This window comes from Lepisosteus platostomus, chromosome 4 (assembly GCF_059453375.1).
Source record: "Lepisosteus platostomus isolate fLepPlt1 chromosome 4, fLepPlt1.hap1, whole genome shotgun sequence".
In the NCBI taxonomy this organism is placed as follows: Eukaryota; Metazoa; Chordata; class Actinopteri; order Semionotiformes; family Lepisosteidae; genus Lepisosteus; species Lepisosteus platostomus.
In genome coordinates this window covers 54706972-54733208 of record NC_142614.1, presented here as the reverse complement: position 1 = coordinate 54733208, position 26237 = coordinate 54706972, and the positions used below count along the sequence as shown (strand labels likewise).

At 35.3% G+C, this 26237-nt stretch overlaps 1 protein-coding gene across 11 annotated transcripts in view; it reads left to right on the top strand.

The window, feature by feature from the left end:
• The first annotated feature begins 4359 nt into the window (after positions 1-4359).
• dmxl1 (Dmx like 1) overlaps positions 4360-26237 on the top strand; it is a 95168-nt gene continuing 73290 nt past the window's right edge. For 9 of the 11 annotated variants that reach the window (XM_088629909.1, XM_088629908.1, XM_088629901.1 and 6 more), the window contains exons 1-2: positions 4360-4577; positions 5325-5560. In XM_088629909.1, the coding sequence (XP_088486035.1) occupies positions 5474-5560 (87 nt within the window). In that variant the 5' untranslated portion in view covers positions 4360-4577; positions 5325-5473. The other 2 variants (XM_088629900.1, XM_088629899.1) reach the window with 2 other exon arrangements.

The following is a 26237-nucleotide window of genomic DNA, read 5'->3' as shown; positions in this document are numbered from 1 at the left end:
CCTACGCATGCTGACGCAGCTACCCACCTGAGCTAATACTACATTTGCCACCCTTTTTTAATAAAACCATTATTTTTAAAAGAAAGAAATGTTACTTTACATAAAAGGTGTCATTGACAGACTACACAAGACTAAAATGTAGAATTCACAATGAAATACATGAGTTCTTCCAGGATTTCTCCTAGAAACCTGGGAACAAGGACACTTCTCGCCCATGCAGCCAGGATGTGCGGCAATCTCTTGGGGCAGGGGAAATAGACCCATTTTCCATCTCTGGATAGCAATCCCCTCTGGGATTGTTGATTTTGCTCCATCATACCTCCAGGTGGGGAGAAGAGAGCTTGTCAACTCCAGTCTTCTATGGGTTCATGGATAACTGATGGCTTTGTCTTCTCCTTAACTTATATCGCAGCCATATTAGCGATAGTGAGGAAAATATTAAAGACCTCTTAGTAGTGTAGATTTTTCCTCCCTCGTTGCACCCTGTCCTCTCCCAACCCTGGGTTGTTTGGAATTCACTGCTTCTCTTTCTTGCTGGGATTCCCTCAGGATCCACCCTTCTCTGCTAGAATTTAGCTGCTTTCAGGGCCCTCATCCATGAGTACAATTTACACATACTGTAGATGCAATCCTCACTTCTCTAGGAAGTCCCTCATTTAAAGCCATCCTTCACAGAATTGTACACCTCTCTGAACTCTTGCATCTTGTTCCACCAGTCTCTGTGGATTTAGACATGGGAGTGACCATCTAAGCAGGTATTATGATTTCCTTAGTACCCTACCTGGCTCCCCAAATGGGGTGACAGGAGTGAAGAAGCTGAACTGCGACTCTCTGGAGTTGCCGACAGTGGAGCTGCTGAGCAGAGGCTGTCCGGATGGCAGGCAGGGTCAGTGGGATAAGAGGAGCAGCAGGCAGCTGTGGAGCTGAACAAGTACTACATGGGTTAGCAGGCAGAAGGCAGCTCTACAGAAGCTGCCAAGAGGAAAAGGGGGGAGAAATACTCCACAAGTCTCCACAAGACTGACGCTTGTTAAATAATATGCTTTAGCAGTCAAGGGATGAAGGCAGAGGTAGTGGCCTGACAGCTAAAGAGAGCTCAATGTAGGAGCATTGGTCTAGCAGAGCATGGAGCCTTAAATAGGTAGACCAATCAGATGCTTGACTGGCTGCCTGATTAATAGATTGAGAGAAGGATGGAGAGACAGCCCTTCACTCAAAACGGTATACCAAGACTTACAAGTCCATTTCTTTTTTTTTACTCTCTGTAACATTGCCTTCCAAAACCCAAGGGGTTTATAAGGAATGTATTTAACCAAGGAGGTATATAAGCATAATGTCAATTAAACATTCAATGAAACACACTGTAAACTCGTGAGGAAACAGCAAACTACAGTATGTTGTGAGTATATTTATCTTAAATTGCCCCCCTGAGGATGAATAAAGTATTTTGGATTGAATTTAATTTTTCTCATTAAGCAGTCACTAATCCATGTTGCACCATTCTCTAATCCATACTCGGTCTTGAACCCCTACAAATGTTAATGTGTAAATTATTGTTTTGTTGAACTTTGTCCTGTAAAAGTCTACGTATTGTTACACATTGGGTAAAATTAAAAAGGGAGTAGGAAATAGAATTAAAATTAATAGTACTTATATGGTCAACAAATATACCCAAGCATTAGGTAAAATTTGAATCATATGAGAGTTTTTTATTGTTTTGCACAGCCCTGGCAAACGGGTAATAAATCAGGGGCAAACAGAGACTAACAAATATGTATGAACAGAACAATAAAATAATAATAATAATAAAATAATACTAAATGACACAATATGCAACATTAAACAAAAACACATATACCATTTACACTATTTACAAAACAAGGTGTCACAGAGGCCTCCATTCTTAAGAGGTAGAAAACCCGGAATTCTAACCCTGTAACCTGAAACACTACTGTATATGAAGTTTAAACACATCAACAAGAGAGATAAATGCTTCTTCTCTCTCTCTGTCCAGATCTCTTCTTGTCCTTTTCACCTCTCTGTCTTTTCTTTTTTTATGCTGTGTCCTGATGAAGACTTAATCATTTACAAATAAGTTAAATAACTAGAGTAACCAGAGTAGAGTAAACTAGAAAATTGAATGTGATCTTACAAGCCTGTAAGCTCAGTTGCAACTGAGTATAAAGGAACTCATTGTTTTTAAATTTTACAACACCACACCTAGCTCATGTTTTATTGTTGGGGTGACACAAAGACATGCTGGTTAGGTCTGCTGCCTCATCACTCTTGGGTCCTGGGTTTGATTCTTCGCTGGGACACACTCCATGTGTTTCTGTGGGATTCCTTCCATCTTTCAAAGACTTGTACTGGGTGTGTAGTCACACCTTTGTGCCCCATGCTTCTGGGATGGACTTCAAATATATAACTAGTTTCCTGCTTGTTATATTTCCACCTCTCTAACAGATAAATCTGTCACATCTCTCTGTTCTAAATTCAGGATTACTGTCCCATACTGCTAAATGATGTTTAATTATGTGTAATTACCAGATACTCCCTTTTTTCTTGAATTAATTAATTTCAAAATGAATTAAGTATTTTAGATTTAAGAACCCAATCTGCATTCAGGATAAGCACCTTTATAGGAACAGGCCATCATGGAACACTCAGGATTGTTTTTAATTGTCCAGAAACAGACACTTTTCCGTAACTAGAATAACAGGCTCGGGCAAAACTCCACTGGTTGTATATCTACAGTAATAATAAAGCAGAGCTTCAAAGGTTGAACATCTTGATCTCAGTGTTACAAAGTGACTTTGTGTCTACCCATTCAATTTACCTAGAATACCTAGAATAAAAGCCTTGATATTGTTCTCTTCGAGTTTCACAACACATTCTCTCTACTCCATCATATTAAATATTTCCCAATTTAACTAACTCGGTCTCCTTGGTTACCACTTAAACATTTATTCATTGGCATACATCCCCACATTACACAGCATCTGCTCTAAATTGCAAAACATAACCAAATCATAAACAATATTTCTGAAATGGAGATTTGGGGCACCTCCCTAATTATTACCTAACAACAGTAAATACTTCAATGGAGATTCTATGTATAGTCTCTTGCATCTATCTCTTCAGTTTCCACTTCTACATTCAAAGGTTTTCTAATGCATATTTTCAGTAATGGGTACGTGTTTGCAGCAATCACCTACATTTAAACTAGAAAGTGACAGTTATTTTTTAAATAAACTCTGCAGTTCTTTGTAAAAGTATTACAACCCTGCAAATGGTGTCCCATGTTGTGAAATTACAAAATGATGCATACGCATTTTTAAACATGATATTTTATTCAAAACCTGAATGCCCAAACTGAAGACTTCGAAGTGTAAGATAAGCTACAATATATGTCAGCAATAACTATAGAGAAAGAAAAACTGAAATATACTATATCCATTGCAAGTATTCAGACCTCTGAAATAAATATTTGGTGAAGCACTTTTGACAGAAATTATAGACATATTCTTTTTGGGTAAGTCTCTACCAACTTTGTACAATGTCTTGGTGTAATTATTTACAGGAGCAGAGCGGTGGCACTGTGGCTAAGGATCTGTGCCTGTGGCTGGAAGGTTGCTCATTCAAATCCTGTGGCCAGCAGAAGAATCCTACTGTGTTGGGCCCCTGCGCAAAGCCCTTAACCCCAACTGCTCCAGGGTTGCTGTATAAATGGCTGACCCTGTGCTCTGACCCCAAGCTTCTCTCCCTGTCTGTGTGCCTGTGTGTCTCATGGATGAAAAAGAAAAACAAGCACGTTTTCATCCTTTAACACAATGCAGGCAACACCTACCCTTACAGGAGGTTCAGCAACAATTGAAAGAGAGTGGTGTTTCTCATGGACAGCACTGCATTCGTACAAGTGTCCAGGGGAGCAGGGAATGCTGTGCCACAGAGGCAAAGATTTTAAGAATCTCTTCCAAATTCTAGAAGCCAAAGGGAATCAGCTTCAACAGCACGACTTGGTTATATTGGGCAATGACAGTGACAAGTAAATTATACGATCACATACAGACAGTAAGGATAGTAAAGCAACATCTGCACATTTCTATCGTAATTGTTCGGCTTTTATCGTATTTTTATTGCTGTCCATGGATTCCAGTTATGTCTCTTCTTTTCTGTTTAGTAGAATTAATATGTATAGTCAGAAAGTCTGTTTTTTACAATCATCTCTGAATGTGTAAATTCGCAAGTCAATTAACGTTCTTTTAAGTTAAACTCAAAAGGGACTACAAGACCCATAGTGCATTGTGAATTTAAAACGAAGAAGAATCTCACGCATGCCCAATAATTAAGTCCTCGGTATTCCCAGAGAATGCATGAATGTTAATTGATGACTGTGCTAGAGTTCATTGAATATTTAGAGTTGGTGCTAAAAGAGACAAGAACATCTCGAACTTGCAAATATACTCTTAAATGGGAGGATGCTGGTTTGAAAATCTCGCGATATCATAATTGAACATTTGATGACGAAAAGACATGGCGAAACTGCAAGAGAGGTCTGGGGATATCCGTGCAGTACAGTAAGTTGAATAATCACGGGACTGCATACGATGATACCTGAAGGAGGAAAAAAACTTATTATAGGAAGATGGCTAGATTTTTATTCAATAAAAATTGAATTACCCCGTAATACTGTCATTTAGTCTTTCCGTACAACTGCTCTTGAAGAGGATAGGAAGAGTTAAATGTATCTACTCTGCGAGTGTTACACAGTAACTCTGGTCTAACTGGCAGACTGGTTGTTTCCGACTGTGACTAGGTCACGAACGTAAACATGCAAAGAACTGAAACTGGACTGGAACCGTAACACAGTTTACAAGAAAACAGACGCACTGTGGACAATCGTTTTGTTTTCTGTAACGTAAGTCATTTACCAAGACCAGTTTTCCCCAGCTTCTTTGATCCTGAGTCATGCATGGATGGGTTGGATTACCTGTGTATTGCACCTGTGTAAGTAAGCCTCCATGTGGACCTAATTGTGTGGGAAAACAAGTATTTTTCTAAGATTAGCTGAAAGCAAGTAAGGATATACATACTTCAGCCAGAAAACAAACAATTAGCTACGTGGGTTTCAACTACGTATAACTAGAACAGCAGGCTTGGTTTCGAATACATACTGCAGTACTTGGAAATCCGTGTTTTCAGCTCTAACATCTTGGTTTTGAAGATTCTTAAAGATTTCACTGCACAAGCAAACCCAGCCTCAAGCGCATGTAAGCAGGATACACTGTTTTAATTGCTCGTTGTTGTGTTTTTTTTTTATTTAGTGGGTGAATTGAGCCAAAGAACAATCCTTCCCTGATGCCGCTGCTCTGTGCGAAGATCCAGAATGATACATTTCAGTGCGGTGTCAGACTTCTGAGCTTCTGAGTTTATTTAAAGACCGTCTTCAGAAAAGAAAACCATATTCAGTATCATGAATCTGCATCAGGTGCTCACAGGAGCTGTCAATCCGGGAGATAATTGTTTCGCTCTAGGAAACATCAATGACGAGCCTTTTACGGTAAGTCCTTTCATTTTCTTTATTTAATAAGCGGAAATATTTAACATTACAACAGTATTAATAACTGAGGAGAACATAACTCAAAACTGCCGTTTTATCTCTAACTGTAGACATACTGTACCTATCTCTGTATGTGTTTTCCCTTGCATTTTACTACAGGTGTAACTTTACAACTGATCGTTATTTTACCGAATTTAGATTATACAGATATGCAAATCATCATGTGTAAATTAACCTAATAAAACTGAAAGATCGCAATATAACAAATACAACTACAACACAATTTTATGCATGGTTAGAAAAAGCACCAAATCCAGCAAAATGAATGAATTATATCCTGAAAGATAGATTCTGCTTCTAAAAACAGAATGAATACAATTTCTGAGGAGTAGGACTTTACAAAGTGAATTTTTAATGCATATGTAAATGAATGTTCAGTCTCAGCTTCTACAGTACACTGCAGAATTATATATAAATGTAGACTTTAATATGTAGTAGAAGATGGAAGTATATCTTCTGTAAGTCATCCCCTACAGAGAAAATGCAGAAATTAGAATACACCAATAAAAGGGGACCTCCGATATGTGTCTTGAACTTTGGAAGTCCTACAAAGAGAAACATCTAATCAAGGGACTAATTTTATTTAGAATTCCTGTGTTAAAGAGATTGGAACATTGTTTACAGAATTATAGAACTTTTTTGGTCAAGTAATTTGTTATAGCCGTCTAGAACTGTTTAAATTGTGACTACTGCATTTTAAATATCATGGCTAAAAAAAAGCATTAAGCCTATTGTTTCATATGTTAAATCTAAATCTAAGTCATGCACCCATATCTTAGGTACTTCACATTTGTCTGTCTGATTACCTACTCATCCATATATAGAAATCTATCAAACTATCCAAATTCACAAAAATCAGCTGTGGTTTTCTAGGTGGGTTTTACATTTAAGATTTCGAACTCTGTAAAATAAAACGTTTCAGCAGGGCATTACTCGTTTTGTACATGGCAGTGTCAGACATGGAGTGGATAGTAGATTAACTTTTAATGCTATGGTTTTGGTGTAGAACTTGCAGAAGACAGATGCATGATATTTAAGATGTGGCCTTTGGTTTTTGAAGATGTGTTGCCTCTGTATTGTGATAAACCTTTGCTTTATAAGTTAGAAATGGAAGCATTAAAGATTTCTGCTTATTTTGTTTTACTGCTTGTTTTCTGTTGCTGGAAGATTCAGTTAGTTCAGTTTTCTTTCATGTTCTGCTTAGGTATTTTAAAAACCTTAAAAAATAATAAATCTTGTACAAGTTTATTTTTATAAAACTGTTGCTTAAAACATTTATAATGTTCTATGACTGATGTACGAATAGAATTCATTTGTTGGAAAGTTAAAGTTAAATTTCAGCCTTCACCTTCTTTGGATTTTGTGACTTTCTCTTCAGCGGTAATATGAGTCACATCCACATACTGTAGGTCTAGTTACTAATAAATGTGAAATTGCTTTGTGACGTTGAATAACAAGCACACTTTATGTGCAGAGTGATGTTCATCTTGTATATACTGTATTTGTCCTAGTAAAGTCTTTTGTTAACTGCATTTATCAAGTTACAGCCTGATAAACAGAATATGTTAATGTAAACACTGTTTGAGTATTGCTATGACAGAAGCTCTTGATATTTCTTGGTAAATATTTATGCATGTGTGATGCTTGTATAAAACAGATCCCACCAATCAGATAGCACTTTTGTAGGATCTTGGCTTATTCTTCGATGTCCTGATCTTGGTTGGTGTGGTGGAACTGAAACAAACTCGTCCCTCCTTTTAAAATTCCCAGTATTCACGTGATTCATACCAGTGATCTTTCACAACTGTTTTCCAGGTAAGAAGTGCATCAGGTATTGCAGTTTCTTAATTTAGGCCATATTGAAATCCCGATAAGGTGCATTTATTTACATGTGGTATTCCAACACATCTTGTAGTGTCTGAGATAGGCCAGCTGTCACTTGATGGTGGCAGAACATTAATGATGTTCACTGGGAAATGCTCATCAGACCATTCTTGTTTGCATAGAGATAGTCATGTAGAATGTTCTTGCTGTGTCATATTGTAGAATTCAGTAGTGCTCAGGAAGATCTGTTATGCAGCATTTGAAAACTGCATACATAGAGCTGCATACCTCCATGTCATGCAGCATATAGGTGCTTACTTCTATTCAATACTGAAACAAGACCGTTCACTTCTGCTGTTAGCTGAAATTTAATTTGACTTAACATATGCAAGGATAACCACTGTGGGTCTCAAACCCGAAGTAAGCGAAAGGGTAGATTATTCTTCGTGGGTTTCTGACCTGGGTATTGACCATGCTTAGAGCTCTTGCAAGAGCCAGCTTCTACAGAGCAACCAAGGATGCATAATCATTCATTTCAGGTTGTTCTAATTTTAGAATGGGCTCAGCTCCCACTCAGACCTTAATACATCTGATGAATGAGAAATAAAGGTGTCCTTGTGCAGATGACATGGTAGAGATTGTCTGCAAGTACAGGATCTGCCTTCTTTTAGAAACCAATTAATGGCTTTTTCAACTGTGTTTTAGAAAGAAAATATTTTGGCATTAGAGGGATATATACATATCAGGATAAGTAAGCTCTTTATTGAGAGTTTACTGAACATTCTCTTTGTTCTGCTTTTGTTTTTACAGATTAACCTGTTTAACACAATGATCTATTTAGTCAGTGCCACCATATGAATTGCCTTTTGCCAAAAATTGTAATCTAAATCTAAATAACTTAAAAAAAACTGCAACTCATTTTAGGTTCCGTGTCCATGTTTTCCTGCTTTCGTGTCTGTGTTCTAATCTGTATTATGATTGACATCTTTTGAGATCCATTTTCGTAGTGCCTACTCCCCCACAGAGGAGAGGGTAAACAGCACCTTCATGATCAGAGTATTGAAAGCAGGCTTTGGGATATAAATTCCCCAAAACATTTGTGAAATTGGAGCGTTTCAGACAACGCTTTGATTACGATTATGGAATTTAGATCCGATTTTTAACTGTCGCTTAAGATCATCATCTGTATTTTTTTAACAATTTTCAGAAAACAGTCTTTCTCCAAGCAATTGATATGATGATCGTTTGATACTTGGCTTTCAAAGAAGCTTCTTATTATCAAGAAGATGATTGCCTTTGATTTTAATTTGATGAAAGTGCCAACGAGTACAGTGTGGCAAACAGCAGTATGCTGTAAAAGTGTGATGTATCCTGTAGCTGAAGAACCACACAATATGTTTAACCTTCACCATTCACTTCTGTCAGTCCTATCTAACCCTTTAATTCACAAATGCTCTCAAAATCTCACAGGCCATGGTAAATGTTTTTTTTTAACAAAATAAGAATTGGCGTTCATTAAAGTATGTAACAGAAATGCCTCATTATCTTAAAACAATGCACATCTGTACGACAGTTAAACTGACCTCAGCATAACAGATCAACATAAGCTCATAGATGAGGGAATTCATGGGAGCTGCCCCCCTTTTTATATTGTCTAGTTGTTCTCTGTAACAGCATTGAATTCATGCAGTGTGCTACAAGGCACGCATCAGCTGCTGCATGACTTCAAAGCCATTGAAAGGGTTTACTCTGATTCACAGTGAACATTGCAAGCAAGCTGCGGCATAGAAATATATATTTTTTTTATTTTCTTCTTTGACTTTTCTGCAGATATGATTAATCATTCCCATAGCTACAGATCAAAGCAGATCCTGCTTATTCCTGTCTTAAAGGAAAGCTGTTTTTTTGTACAGGGAGTTCAAATTCATTCATTAAATGGGCAATTTAAAGCAGTCTTGTATTTAAGCTGTTAGCTTTTGTTTGTCGTGATGTAAAGAAATGGGTAGTTTTTAAATGATATTTGAATACTGTATCAGGGTCATTTATTTTTAGAGTATGAACATCCCAGTAAAAGTTCACTTAATTCTGACAAAAGTCGGGTTTTAATAGATTACCTCATTTAGACACACAGTTCTCTCAAGAAATATTTCTTTGACTGTAATATCTGTAGAATAAGAAACTAACCACTAAATTTGTTCGCTAGACTATCCCAGTGCCTTAGCAAAGCTGATTATTCTATCATTGTTTCTTTTTAAATGTTGTTTTGCTGTACTGAAGTATACTTCAGTGCAACTTTAAATGGGAATTTGAACATTAAATGAATTTGCTTTGTCATAGTTCATAGTGTAATAAACATCTTCTAGATATTGTATCTAATATGTAGACCAGTCTTGGGCTCATATTTTTGCCGGATTCTGAAGTTTGCCTATAGTGCCTATTGTTCATGTGCACTTCTAATGTGCGCTGACATTTCAAAAAGAAATTTACAGAATATTAAGTGTCAGTCCTTCCTGAAATGTCTGCCTTGCAAACACAAATTCTCCTGGCTTTCCCATACTGTATGTTTTATTTTTGTATCACATTAACATTTATTGCAACCAATTGGTGAAACATTTTATTTTAAGTTAAGAGATCTTTGATCCTATACCAGTGTATAGACATTATTCCTGAAATATAAAGAATATAATAAAAGAGAAAACCTCTGGGAGTTTTCTACATTTGTACTACAATTTACTACAGTTGTGCTTTTCACTCATTTCCACCTCAGCTTCACCTCCAGGCATATTCAATTTTCAGTTTCAATAAGTAGGCTTAACACTACATTTTGTTGATTGCATGTAGCATTGATTACCCATGTTTGCAGCTAAAGCATATATCGCACTGTACTTAATTCTGTTATTCACAATGGTGAATGTAGAACAGTACAACGATTTGCCGTTCAATTTTGTCTGCACAATAAATATGTTGGAACCTTAATGATTGAACAATATGGAATAAAAAATGAAATACAATGGGTAATAAGGAACAACTGAATATTCTGTTAATACAATGCATATTGTTAGTGTGTTTAATCTCCTATACGTTTAACACATGCATCTTTATCATTGGGGAAAAAATAGCATTTTTAATCACAGTTGTTGTACTCAGTTTATTCTTTTTCCACTTGAAAATATTGACATATTTATTTGAAGTTTCCAAAACTACTGTTGGTTAATACACAGTCTATTTAATTAACTGACTGTGCTAATTACTGTGTTTGTTTTGAATAAATACTCTGTTCATGTACTGCATATATAATGTACACATACACAGTATATGCTGGACATCACATTGAAAGATATTTTTATATTTTTTGCTTTACCATAAAAATAACTTTAAATAGTAAAATAACCAGTAACTATGATTGCCTAAAGGAAGTGTAATTCTTAAATGACTGCATGTTCAGTCCTTGTACTCATTTATAAGATCACTTTATTAGCCATATACAATTTCTTGCATTAGGAATTTGTCATTTGGTTGTTCGTTTACAAATTTGGACACCTACAGTGGGCTCACACCAACATTTTGGATTTTTTATATGTACTGTGTGTGGCTTTATTTTGGAGAAAATCAATTTCTGTGTGGCAAACATCACAGTTTTAGGGCACAAATGAATACACCTACTGGTGTTTAAAATAATATATCTGTTCTTTCAGAGTTGGAGACAATATTTTTGGAAATTGGTTGTTCAGTAGGTTAACAGTCCATTTTTAATGATAACATCTTCAACGTTTGACCTTAACAATCTTAAAACTACCTCCTTCTACAAAAGTCTGAAATATTCAGCATGCTTAGTTCTCTGACTAGAGATATGTGTGTGAGCAACAAATTGAGTGGAATGGTAGCACAGTGGTTAGCATTGCTGTCTTGCACTGCAGGTCTGGGTTCCAGACCTGTGTGCTATCTACTGTATATGGAGTTTGTATGTTCTTCCCTGGTTTGGATGGGTTTCCTCTGGATTATCTGGTTTCCGTCTACACTACTTGGCTGTAGTGTGAGAGTGTGTACCCTGTGATGACCCGGTGATGGACTGGTGTCCTGCTTTGTTCCCGTTACTTGCCAGAATAGAATCTGGATAGTGTCTTCCCCATAATCCTTTATTGGATAAAGTTGTTAGAAAATGGATGGATCAGCAAAGTTTTCTTTGTCTTGTGTCTCTTAAACCAGGAGGAATGAGACATAACTATGTCATACCATACACAGGATGCTGCTTTCAATTTCATACTAACATGCCTGAGAGTGAGCTTTAACACCCCTTCTTTGTTTGAGTGCTTGTATAGAAAACAACATGTAACTTATTTAAATCTAAGACTTCATTGTGTTCACTGGGTTTTCACTGAATTGCCCAAGTAGTTACATTTGTACTCATTTTGGGGGGTAGGCCCAATATTAGGCAGTTGCAGCTTCTATTTTATCAAGCTCTGCAACTGGTGTTTTTGTGCCCTGGTACTTGATATTTGCAGATTTTGTTGTATAATAATTTTAGTAATAGTGTATTTCCTTATGTTTTGTAATATCTCATGATGTAAGAGCAGTTATCACACCTCTGTTATTTTCCTATATTTAAATTTGACATGACTATCAAGAATGGAACATATTTCAGCAATTGCCAGTCTCATTATTTTGGTATTGAACTAGTTACATCTCTCTACTCCTTCAATCTGTAAAGTTCAGTGCTCATACATTTCATGTGCATACAAGCCTACACTCTTTCTGTACTTCCATTGCTTTATAGACTACAGAAGTCTTATGAATTGAAAGAAAACAATCTGCTTATAGAACTAAAGCAAATCTACTTATAGGACTAAAGTGGAATTGCAAGATAAATAACTGAGTTGAGCAATATCAATTCACCTCTCTTTCTAAGCTGTGAGTTACTGTGAGGCAATACATATCAGCAACAAAAAAGGATTTGTGCATCTCATTTTAGTTGAGTCCAAAATAATTTCAAATGTGCTGATTGACAACTAAAAATACAAAGAGGCAACCCTATAACGATAGTTATATGAAGACAAATATTACAATTTTTGCTTGGCTCTTTTGCACAGAATTGTTTTGGGAAGAATTTGGATTATTTTCCAGAGAATGAAAGAAATCTAAGCCAAGCTGGCACATACTGGGCAGTAGGTAAATGAAGCATTGTGACAGATCCCCAGGATCCTTTATTTTAGCTTATTCCAGTTCACACACTTCGTTGAATTAATACTTACACAGAAGAATGACTTGCTTAGTATTTGTGGAGCATGTTTTCAATGCACTACAGAGCTAGAATTGCATGTTTTATGCTAGTACAAATGGGTTCTATTACAGTTTTCCTGCTATCATTACATATGTTTTAAAACTAAGGAACCTGGTATTGTTTCCAGGATTTTCTCTGTGTTTTCTAAGCTGGGTTTCAGAATGACTATACTCATTGATGGTGCATTCAAAAGTAATGACACTGCAGTCATTGCCAAGGGTACATGCTCAAATGCCATTATGGACATCAAAATGCATATCTAAGTATAGCAATTTCAGGCATGGTTCTCCAAGCCAGTACATTCTAAATACTGTCTTATCACATATTGTGCTGTAAACAAAGTTAGAAAGGGCATGCCAATTTTGCCGATTATGTGATGTGAGTGTGGTAATGTGGAGTGATATGGCATGTGTTTCAGAAACAAATATGTGAAGATCCCACCATCCTGGGGTTGTGTAAGCTTGTAGAATGTTAAAAAAAAGAAAATATTAAGATACCAGTATCCCTAGGTATTGTAGCAGTGCCAATAAGGAAGCTCTAACAATAATAAAGAGAAGAGCTTTGCACATTTGTTCAGGAAATGTATAGCAATACTGTATACTTATTTGTACTGCCTTCACATTGTCATAATGCACCAGTTATTGTTTGCTGAAAAAGCATTCACTGATTGTACTGTACACAGTTCTGCAAAAGATGTGTGCATACCAAATATTCCTGTTTGTTTAATCAGGATGTTAAAAACGCCATTCTTAAGTTAAACTTAATTTGAATTTATTAATCATGTATTGTGTAGGTGAAAGGAGTGACCTGACCATCCTTTTCAAAAGATCTTTAAATTCACTTTCTAATTAACCACTGCACCCTTCCACAGTGGGTCATAAACCATTTTAAGAAACAATTCCAAGCCCATTGTGCAAACAGCTCCTACTAAAAACCTTCTTGACTCATTAACTACAATGACAAAACTTTATAGGTATATATTTCTATTATCAACAGAGTTCATATAAATTTGAAAAGGGAGTTTCTGTTTAAAACCAAGATGGCATCCCATTACACTAACTCCAGCTGTATAAAAAATATTTAGAACTTTAAAAAATGTTAAGCATCATACTGCAGGGTTTACCATTATACCAAGGTGGCCACACAACTGCCGTTTTGTTCTCACACCTCAAACCTCAAACTCAGCCCTGGGAAGCAATACACCAGTTGAATCGACATTTTTCAGATTTTTGAACAAATACATCTGCTTCTGTTTTGCACTTCACGGTTTGTTCTAATAATCACCCCCATGCACTCTCAGACGGTCATAATCCACTTGGTATATTTCACATTTTTACACCAACTGCTCCTTTTCAAGCACTAGGTACTGTATCAGATTTCATAGGTGTCACTCCAGTGGAATTGTAATTGCACTATAGTGAAACAAAGTTCCTGTTTAAAATAAAATGGAACACTAGACCACCATTTTGTTCTCAGATGGCACTGCTAGACTTTAACTTTGGCAGATTTCATCAGATTAAAACTTGCTTCACACTTTTTGCAGCAACATTTTTACACCCATACCAGATCATCACCTGCCTGATACAATACCCTATAATACTAACTGCCCTCTAGTTAATTATCATTCTAGTTTTTACTTGGTTTACTTCCATTTCACTTATTCTGTTAGTGTGTGTAAAGCCTTCAAAACTGCTTGTAGTTTTCTAGTTTCAGTTTAACATTTTCACTACTGTTGTCCATTTGTTTTAGTTAGGTATAATCTAATTAGGCTATTTAAATCCTGCTAACTGGTAGGTTCAAATAATTGACTTTTCACCTTTGTTCTGTAAAGCTGCAGTTTGAACCTCACATTCTACAGCAGCCACTGAAATTCCAGCGACCACAGAATACATTTCTTTCACTCAGCCACTTTAGCTGGTCAGATCATTTATTTATTTATTGTTTCTTCTGTAAATAGCCTTGTGATATGAGTAGAAAAGTCTTCATTTTAGCCTTAAAATTTCTGTGACTGTGGCACCTGTCAAAAGTTCAAGATGAAGACCTTTGTGGTTTTGCTACTTCATTCACTTTTCTAGAACCTTGTTATTAAAAGTAACTGTGTGTGACTGTAAAACTACTTTTTATTTTTTTTAAGGGGCCATGGATCTTAATCTTTCATTGATGTGGCCTCAACTCCTCTGTATCCCTTGAGAACATTGTGATTCAAGATTGTATTGGAAATTGCTAAACATACTGTAGTAGCACACAATTCAAAAACATAAAACATTACATTTAAGGCAATAATGGATATATATAGTCTGATCAAGAGTAGTCTTTTTTATCTCTTAATTTACCGTTCATTGTTGCTAATATCATCAATTCTGTTTGTATGTTATATATCAGTGTGCAATGTCTGTCCTTCTGACAATTGGAAATTTGGCAAAGATGCTGGGATAACACCCCTGCGGTTTTCAAGAAATGCCCTGGGACATTTTTTTTACTGACCACAGAGAATCAGAACCTTGGATTTAAATCTCATCTGAAGGACGGTGCCTTTTTTAGAGTATAGCGTCCCAACACTATACTGGGGCATAAGGACCCACACAGACACCTCTTCCAGCAGCAACCTTAGCTTTCCCAGGAGGTCTCCTGCAGGTTGATATAGCTGCTATGGATTTAGAAACCATGCTCATAAGTCAATCAAATGAACGTTATTGCTGCTACATAGGATGCAGAGCACAGAGTTAAACTGTGCATTTCAAGATTTCAAGAATTTTGTTTGTTTAAACATAGCCCAATGCATTATTTTGTTTGATAAAATTCACATTCATGCTCTGCTAAATGCTTCTCCTGCTTTTGCATAGGGAATACTGTATATATTGTTTCTACTATGAAGTAAAGTGTGTGGCAGGGAAACACTAATATCAGACTGTTTACATGTAGCCGTTTGTAAAGATGACAGAAATATGGCCCATCTGTACCTGGGGTCTCCTGGGGGTCTCTTGGGGAGAGATGTGCCAAGTGTAGAGTGTTAGAAGTCAGGAGGACCTTAACCACCAGCAAACGCTGCATCCGTTTGGGTTGGTATAGTTTTGGTGAATCATCTGTAAGGTCCTAATGTGGCATAAACCTTTCACGATAGCCTTGCTCTGTGAATTCCTGGCTTGTATTTAAAAACCTTTTGTTGGTTAGACATACATTTTGAAGGACGCCTAAATGGTTGCCTTCATCTCTCTCAAGGTGTTCAAAATCAGTAATTCAGGCTGAATAATAAATTCAAAAGGGTGAGTGTAAAATCTGCCAAAAATACTTCAGAATTTTAAGTACCACAAAAGGAAATGCATTTGAAAATCTTACAATAATTAGATTAATTGGAACAATAAAATAATTCCTGACCTAGAATTACTATATACCCAAGTAATTTGATGTACTGTATGGAGAGACCAATTACCCAATTGAATAGCTTGACTTAAAGTTGTTACACTGTAGCATTTCATTTGTGTTGTTACATTCCACAGATGGTGTGATATTGTGGGAGCTTAAGTAGTGTTATAACATTTTTCCTTACCCTCTCACTGTTAGATACTTGTACCTTAGCCATGTTTTCATTGTACTATATTATGCAGATTCTTTGCTGAGTAGGTTAAAAAAAATAATATTTTGCAGTAGTGCATTTTCTTTTTAATGCAAGCAAATTTACTACACATTTGCAATTCAAAATAATGAAAATAACAAGAATGCAATTGTGATATCTGGCTTGACTTTTAAGATGTGCCCTCTTAGAAAATGATTTTTAGGTGTTTTTCTACATCTTGTAAAGTTAAGAAAGAACAACAACAAAGGGGTTACTCAAACACAGTCATTCATTATCTGAAACAGCTGTTACAGACTGTAGTCACCCTTACGTGGTCAGTATTGATAACTGGGTGTGTTCACGTGATTTGAAAACTGAAAGAAATGTGTATTAATTTCAAAGCTCCATAATTATCCTAGTTTAATGTTGGACATTGAAATGGAGGCATCATTTTATTTATTGCTTACCTAAGTAAAAATTAAAAAAATCTCATTTTATTCTACTCTGTTGTACTCTGCAGTATATTACAGTAACACAGTGCTTCACCTTGATTAGCTCATAGTATAGGAGAAGTGCTTTCCAGGCACGCTATTGTTGTCTTGTAAATTGAATCTTTAAAATCGATCAGATTTGTCTGTTTTTTAATTATTGACATGAATCTCTATTGCTTTTGTGGGAAAAATTGAAATTTCTTTCAGATGTTCAATATTGTAATTTTACAGTAATAGAAATAAGAAAAAAATAATATGCACAAATAAGAGGCCTTTCAACCCGTCTAACTCATTTTGTAGGAACTACCTAATTAATGTGTGGATCTCACACTCCCAAAACTCTTTATGTAACATGGCAGCAAATGGACATACACTGAGATTTAAAATATGCCATATGTTTTTTAAATTCCTGACACATTAGAAATGTATGGGGAATTTATTTTGAGGGCATAAAGACACATCTGGAGGTGAAAAAAGGGACTAAATAGATTTTGCCCATACTGTACATCTCAGAGCCTGCATCTGCAACTAAACTGGTATCCAATTATAAACAACAAACAACACAGATGAAAATAAGCAATGTGCTGTTCAAAAATAAAACACTTGAGACTCGCTACAAAAAGTAAACAAAAGCAGTATTCTCGATATACTAATACATGCAATATTCTGAAATGGATAAATATGGAAAAGGGGCAATTGTAATAACTAGATGGATACTGATGCTTTACTACAACAAATGTTGCCATTAATGGAGAAATAATGTTGCAATGGAGAAATAAAATCTTATGTAAGTACTAACAACAGACTTATCCCAGAATCGAATCGCTCGGATTTCTATAATGATTTGTAGGAAGGAACTATAAGGCAATACTGCAAGCCAAGTAACTAATTCTGCAAGGCTTAGCTATTGGTTTCTCCTAGTTCCTGATAAAAATTCAAGTTTTTTTCTGTTTTGAGCTGGAGCCATTTTCTTAGGTCATGATCTGAAATGGGAAAAAATGTAGTTTAAAGTTACTGGCTGACAAAATCAATTCCATTAGCACTAATTGTGACCAAATAATTAAATTAAATTTGTACCTGCAATATTGTCAGCAATGAAAACTCTAGATTTCATCACAATGCTTTGGAAAATAAAACAAGTATACGTGTATAAATTAAAATGCATTCAGTTACCGACACATCAATCACAACAATGGAGCAAAACAACATTAAGTATTGAAAACATACAAGATATTTACCATTCGTGTTTTCCCCCCGAATAACATTTGGTGCATGCAAATGAGGGGAAAATACACATTTTGTTGGTACAGTACTGCTTTTTGTCATGGTAATATAGTTTACCAAGATACTAAATCTGATTCATGAGCTGAAACAAAAAGGAAGACTCTCCACTATGAATGAAGTGTGTTTCTGCTGTGTACTGTACATGGGCTACACTACTTTTTTACATAATGACAAATGTTCTCTGTGACAGTGATGTGGTACAGTATATCTCTGTAAATCCCACAGAAACACTTGAAAGAAGCCCAAAGCCTAAATTCTTCTTATATTTTTGCACAAATTACAGTGTCAGGTAGAACAAGCTTAAGGTGGTAACCAAATTGTACTCTGAAAGTCCAAATCTTTTTGGTTTTGATAAGAAACAAACAGAAACTGGTTGAGTTGCAGGCTTTCTTTTGCCTGCAGTAAGATGCATGGTTTCAGTTTTTTCTGGTTAGTTTTAGTTTTTTCCTGGTAAACCTGTTTCTTTGTTTTCTTCATCCAAATGCACTTGCTTACAAAAAAACCTTATTGTTTTTGTTTTTGCTCTGTTATTTACTGCTGTAGTTGTCTTACCTTTTATCTCTAACATTGTCATCTTCTATGGATATGCAGCTTCTTAGCTGTCATTTTCTAAGAAAAGAAAAATGTCCCAAGTTGCACTGTTGCACTGAACGGCTTTCTTTAGATTGAGTGGATTTTATAATTGTTGCGGATGGGAATTTGAAGTCTTTTTCTGAAAAAAAGTTAGTGATAATCACTTCCTTAAAGCTCTGCAGCATGGTATTTCGAGCTTCTGTTATGAGTAACACTAGTTTTTGATGCTGCTTCAAAATTATTTGCTTAAAAGAAATTATTGTCACTTAAAGAAAAGAAGGATAAACATAATAATATGTATATTAATTTGTTTATATACAATTCTTAAAAATGTAAATCCTGCCCAGTGTCGTAAAGTACACTCTTGACCTTCAATTTTATAAATAATATTGTTTAATATTGTTTTTATTATTATTAATGATTCATCAATGTATACTGTTTAAATTCTGTGAATCCTCAACTGTGTTAATGACTGTTAGTTTGGCATTGCATTTAGCTCATCTGTCATCGCTCTGGGTTTCAAGGTTTTATTTTGGGCTGGGGGACCTTTTTCTGTGTAGTTTGTATGTGGTTGTTCCTCCTTATAATTTTAAGATACATGTTACAAAATACAGACAGCAGCCATTCAACCAACTTGCCAGTTGTGACATTGAGTAATAGATGCTATCCGACTTTATCTTGAAAGGCCCTTATTAGGACAACACTGCATAACTCTTACTCCACTACATGCCAGCTTGCTGCCTAACCTTCATACATTTTTAGTGGTTAATGATCATTATCTATGTAATCTTTTGTCTTGTCGCTTGGTTTATTGAAAAAAAAAATGTATACTATATACATATACATATACAAAAGTCCTATAATTTGCAAAAGAACAGTTGAAGTGAAGTCAGACCCCTAAAGACCTCTGAAATTCCTCCTCTGTGCCAGTGTCAACATCAGAAAACCTGGTTGCACCAGTATACTTCTGGGTGTTTTTCAATTCCTTTTAATGGAGATAATTATTAATTCACTATTGTGATTAAATGCACTAATGGATGTGGAAAGATTGGTTCATTGTTTTAGCTGACATGTGGTAATGTGGTAGATATCTTGCAATATTCTATGATCAGATTGTTAGAAAGACCTTTGAATTCAACATTTTACACGGAATTCTCTCTGTTTTTTCTCAGTATTTTCTTCAGCAAGTCTGTTGTGTTATTCTGCCTCCATTTTGTTCTGTGTGCAGGCATGCTGATTTTAAAATACTGCCATAAAACGTTTGCAGGCAGGTGAATACTATAGAATGGCACAACGTTCCATTTTGGTAATTAATATACAACTGAAGTACAGGGTGACAGTACTCTTTATTACCTTAGTGTTCTAAAATATAGTGCTGACAGGGCTATTGTTATGCAGCCTTTTAGATGGTTTTTTATAGCAATCATAACGTAAGATATAAAACATCAATGGATATTTGTTCAAGGAAATACATGTCAGAAGATGTATATGTTGTATATTTTTCTGAATACTGGGATATTACCTTGAATTTATACTTACATTTAATAGCACTGCAGTTTTGAAAGTTTCATAAATTCTTTGGAATATTGCCTTGAGATGTAATGGCTTAGTGTAACCTTAAAAAATGACAGTAATATGCTCTTTAGCTTGCAAGGTGAAACTCAAACAAAACAAAAAAAGATCATGATACTCTTCCAAAACCTATGCAAGCAAAGATCACTAACTCATACCTTTTACAGGTTGTGCATTGGCTTTATGTAGCACAAAGTTTTTTTTCTGTAGAATTGGATTTTTACCACAGTAACATTAATCAAACATAATTTTGTTGATTTGACATTTAGTTAAATGATTTCTGTTTATCTCAAGCAACTTAGAATAACTCCCACTTATAAAACTGTATTTTACTGAATCAATTTACCTTGCTAAAAGATACATCTGTATTCAGCTGCCGTGGAACTGAGCCCACGGCCATCGAGTTGTAGGTACAGCCATTATGTCATACTGTACTACAGTACATTCAAACATTTTCATCCATAATAATTAACTTTTAGTATTGTAGGTTTCATTTTTTAAGTCCTCCATGTTCTCCATTGAATTTTTCAGTTGTCCTTTATGTGTTCTGGCCTGTCAGAATTTATGTCAAAGCAGATGATTGTTACAGAGCAAATGTATTATATCTTCAGTGTTTGTCCATTTAATTATTTAACACAGTTCATTCATTTCTTTTGATTTCAAACTGACAGCAAGCCATCTTGTGCTCTGCTCAAAAGGCAGCCTTTCTGGTTTATTATAATAGTTTTACATTTTCGTATGAACAAATCTTTCTTTTGTATATTTTGATTATAGTGTATGAAATGTTGCTGGAAGGGTGTTCCTTGGTGCTTTTAGTCACAGTGAATATGGTTGTGCCCAGTGTAACATACTGCACTAGAAGACAATGTTCTTCTATGAGATATAATGGAGCATACCCGAGATAAGCAGACAACTATTCTTCTTCTTTCACTGTAGTGTGCATCCCCTTGCATTGCAAATGCATTTTTTTGTGAAATATAACACAATTCAAGAGATAAGAATCACTGGGTCCTAGGCTGTAAAACATGTGATAAATGTACATGACTTGAATTTCTTACATGGGCGCAGAAGCTTTTAAGCAAGATAATGTTTCTTTCTACTGTGTGGAATATTCCAAAAGTATGTAATCTTAAATCTATTCCTGAACACAACTTACTTTGTCAGTCTTTGTAATTTGTTATGTTTTGTGTAACTTAGCCAGTATTGCTTTTTAACAAATTGCTAACAGGAATCGTATAAAAAATCTATGCTAGCACACGTCATAGAATGAAAGGATCTACAATTGTGATCTTTTGTAACGGTGATTAAATGGTCAGCTCTCTTATCACCCTGTCTATGGTTTTGTTTTTATAAACATTTGCAAAAACTCAGTTCATTGTGTTTTGGAGCAGTAACAGAATATCATTTGGATAAGTTGCGAAGCCATAGAAAGAAATGAAATAACGGTTAGTTCTTTTCTAACACATGCTGTGTTAATCCTCCTACAACACAGAGTCCCAGCTGTGATAATGTGAACCCACCACCCTCGTGTTCAGGAAGAGTTGCAACTCCCACCTGGAATACCAGCTAATGACAACTAAGCCTACTGTTTACATATGATTTGCCACTCTTTTAAAAAAAATAAATTTAGTAGTCTTCGTAACTGTTTTGCCTAATGATGTACACACACACACTGATGTGTGAATGATGAGCACCTTGGGTCCTAAAGAAGTTTAAGCAGCAGGGTTTCTGTATGGCTCAAGAGTTAGTCTCTTCCCTGATCTTTCCCTTTATTTAACCCAGATTTAAGAGCAGGAGTACATGGGATACAGTAATATTCATTCTTGGTTTTTTTAATGTAACATTTCATCAGTTTTGTAATTGTTTCTGATCTAACCATTCTCAGCACCGTAATGTGCTGTATGGGTTACATGACATGTTTAGTTAGGTATCCCTATGTAAGCATGCAAACTAGAATGCAAAATACAAAGACACAGACTTGCATTGGCTACCAGTTTTTCCTGTAATCAGTGTTTGAAGCACCTGCCAGAACAGCAACACTATCTGGTGGAAGCTGGTTCGACATACACATGTACCCAGTTTGTCCCACTGATGATTGATTAGGTAAAGATCCTGTAATTCTGTGGCCAGTGCATGTTGTTGATCCCAGATTAACGCAGAACCCTGTGGATGAAGCCTGCTGTGAGATGACAGTATTATATACAGTAGTTGAAAGATTCTAGGATTAATTTTGATATTGCTGTAATAAAAGGTGTAGCTCAGGTCCCAAATCTTATCAGCAATGTACAAAGCAGTGAGATTAAATTCCCATAGTAATCTTCTGCTCCATTAGGCAATGACCAGAAATAGTGTGTTATTCCTTTACCGTAGGTAAATAAGATCAAGAAACAGTGTACACCATCACTTAGAAATATGCATAAGGTTGAAATTCAGTATAATATTCAAACTGTTGGATATCTGGTGATGTTTACCAGTGAGATTTCCATTCTAGTAATACCTGTATTGGACACTGGCAGTTCTGAGTACTGATGACTTTAACTTAAGTTTTTGGGTCTTCCATTATATCATTTTATGTGGGTCCTCCTGATTTATACACACTGCATTACAACTTCTGTGTCAATGTCATGATTTCTGATATTTGAGTAGGTAATAGTTCTGGAGTCACTGCTTTTCCCAGAATATGCTGCCTCTGCCTTTCCCTTGACCATGATATTATTACAACATGAGTGAACGTGAATAAACAGGTGTGCCTTCTCTCGGCATGCATAGAATGTTTTAGTATTTGTAGACTCACAGTAACATTGCTTAGCAGGCATTTCTTTCCTCAGTTTTTGTCTTTTCCCCACTCAGGAGATAAGGATCAGAAGGAAAAGTGGAGGGGGACAGTAACATTTTCCAGAGGCATATCACAACCTCTGATTATAGGTGGCATAATTTATAATTTTGAAGTTAAGATGTGTTTTGTCTGAAATCATTGTTTCCATTAGAATGGTATAATGCCATACATTTATACATTGTGTTAAAAGAATGGATATTTATATCTTTAGTTCTTTTCAGTTGCATAACCTAGAACCCAAAATGAATTTCCAGACATCCTAATTATATGCATTTTTTGCAAAATTGTATTTGTAGCACTCTGAAAACAAGGAGTTGTTTTTAAGATTGCCAATTGTATATATTCTAGTACTAGGATTACATTTTACTCTCTTTGTAAACATATTGCCACATATTTGTTGCCATTGAACAGTTACCTTTTTTAAATATTGTTATATTAAATCAATTTTAAATATATATGTATAGATGATACCTTGATAATGAGGCAAAATATTTTATTTTGTCGTATTGTTTCATGTTGGGCACTCTGCAGTATTTGTTGGTTCTACTTGTCATAGAGGCTGTAATTTAGCTTCATTTGCAGTCTGCACAGGACTCAAAAGCATTGTTACTGTAGTTAGGTGAGTCATCATCCCTAGGCTACAGAAGCCACAGGTTTTTATCATAACAACCTTTGCATTTTCAGTCACATTGTGGGCTAAATATTTAGTGTAGCTGCTTTCCTTGCCGTTTTATTTTGGAATAAAATAACAAACATGAAAATAAATATGTTTTCAGGTTTTTATTATTTGTATTAACAATTTGATTTACATCATAAGCCCATGATTTGAGTGGACACAACACAAATTATTTTTAACCAAAAAGAAATTCTGACAAAGTATGCCTTTTAAATTATTTTGAACAACAAGTTTACCTCACTGGGGATACATTTCATTCTAAACATCTTAAGAAGCAATGTTTTTGGCAAATTCCTGAAATAAATGTATTTTATTAATTATTAAGGCAACATTTAGAACCAACTAACCCTTTTTTATTTTTAATTCATTTTAGTTGTACATTGCATTTCAGCCTATACCTCTAAAAGCATTTTAAATATATACATACACATAGGAGTATGTATGTTTTTACGTTCGTACTGGCTGTGAACATTTTTGCTTGTTTTCTTGTTCTTTTATTAGGTCTTTTTCCGTAGAAGATAATAGCTGTCTTTTCAACTACTTGGGAAAAGCGTGTGATCTCAAGTACTTTACGTAATCATTTTATGTTCTAAGTTCCCTGCACATATGCTATGGTGTATAAAACTGTAACTTTGTAATCAAGTACAAGTACTGCTGTTATTGTGTTATGTTACATTTAGTGTTGTATAATATTATCTATTTCAAATATGTAGAAAACAATTTCTGTATCATATAACATATTTGATAACTCCAGATCAGATAGTTCAAGATCTACCCCAAGGGAAGGCTACAGAGAGTTAAAAAGTAACATGGTATGAGTAAGAATACATGACACAAGATAGAGGCTATTTTTGCCATTTTGCTTGTGTGTTCCTTATGATACATTATCACATGGTCCAATGTTGTAATGATTCATGAGGATAGCCATTTGCTGTTTCAGATGATTTCTGAACTTTCATTTGACTGGACATTACCTAAAATGTTCTTGTCAGATATGCAACTTTTCTTGGAAGTCTACGGTTAGAATTATAGAGGGCTATTTATTTTTGAACCCCTACAGTATATAAAATTAAAATCTATTATGCTCTTTCATCAAATGGGTATCAAGGTGCTGTAATGTTATATTTTTGGTGTCACTATGCATTCGATCAGGAAACATGAATGATCTGTGGAACTGTGAAATGGGATTATTGTGAGACATTATAAAAAAAAATGGATTCCTCTGTAGTCCGACAGACTAGGTAATCAGTTAGCAGGGTTTCCTGCAGGAAAATGCTTAGGCTAAATGGAAACATCCACCCCCAACCCCAACCCCACACCCCACACATTTGTGTTTGAGGATACCCATATAAATGAAAATCTGTCATCAGCTGTTAACTACAGGTTTTCACTTAATCAATAGATGCCCAATTCAAGTCCTTGAGGACCAGAATCCAGAAAGGTTTCCAGGTCTTTCTAAATCCTCCCCAGTTGAAGATACTAACTCTTGAAGACGAGTTCTAAACTCATCCCTTTGGGATAATTTAGATCACTTGATTTGTGATGGCAGAGATGGAATGAAAATATTAATGTTTTGGGGACATTGTGACCGTCTGTGCACCACTGACCTCGATTATTTTAAAGTTTTGTGGTTCACTATTAATTCTTCAAACTGGATGACAGTATTTTCGTTTTAGTAGCCAAATTGAATTGATCTATAGCAGTTAATCATTCTCCCTTTAAAAAAGAACCTTTTGCCATTTTGTGGCATGACTGATCACTTGTCATTATCAGCTGATTTTCAGCAGTCTTTGATAAAGTTATTTTGGAATGTGTATAACCAAGTTATACCAAATATACGTATATAAGCAATACTACTATATTTATACAATATATTTATTGTAACTCTTATATTGAAATTGTCTTCAGATTAAAATTGTCAGCAAAGGACCCCTCCTTTTCTGTTTCTTAAAAAGGAGCAGGCTTTTCTGTGCATAAAAGTATGATTATCATGCTTTGAAATTTGAATTTTTCATACCTAATGTTGATCCAGCATTAATTGATTTATATTGATCAGCTAGCCCTGTGATAGAATTTCATTATGAAAAACTGGATAATTATGAAGTTGGGAGCTAGAATCGGAATCTCTTTCAGTCTCACTGGCTAGCCCTTCAGCTTGGCCAGTTCACTTCCTCTTTCTCACAGTTTGGAATGGAAAATCTTATGAATCTGTAATGACACGTTCATGATTGAAGGGAAGAGTCAATTTTTAGATAGTTTTGAATGCATATGTTCCTTGACTACATACTTTATTGCACTAAACAAAACCAGGAAGCTTTGGTTAAGGACAGAGACAAAACTATTTACAGCTTGTACTGTATGTGCAATAAAGATATTCAGTTTTTTACTTGAATAAATGTAAAAACAATATTAGATATAGCTTTTATAATTTTGTTAGAAGTCATTCACAAACAGCAGATAACACAATTTTAAAGTAAACTAAAATCATGCTTTACATTGATTGTTCTTGAAAAGTAAGCAATTTAAGTGT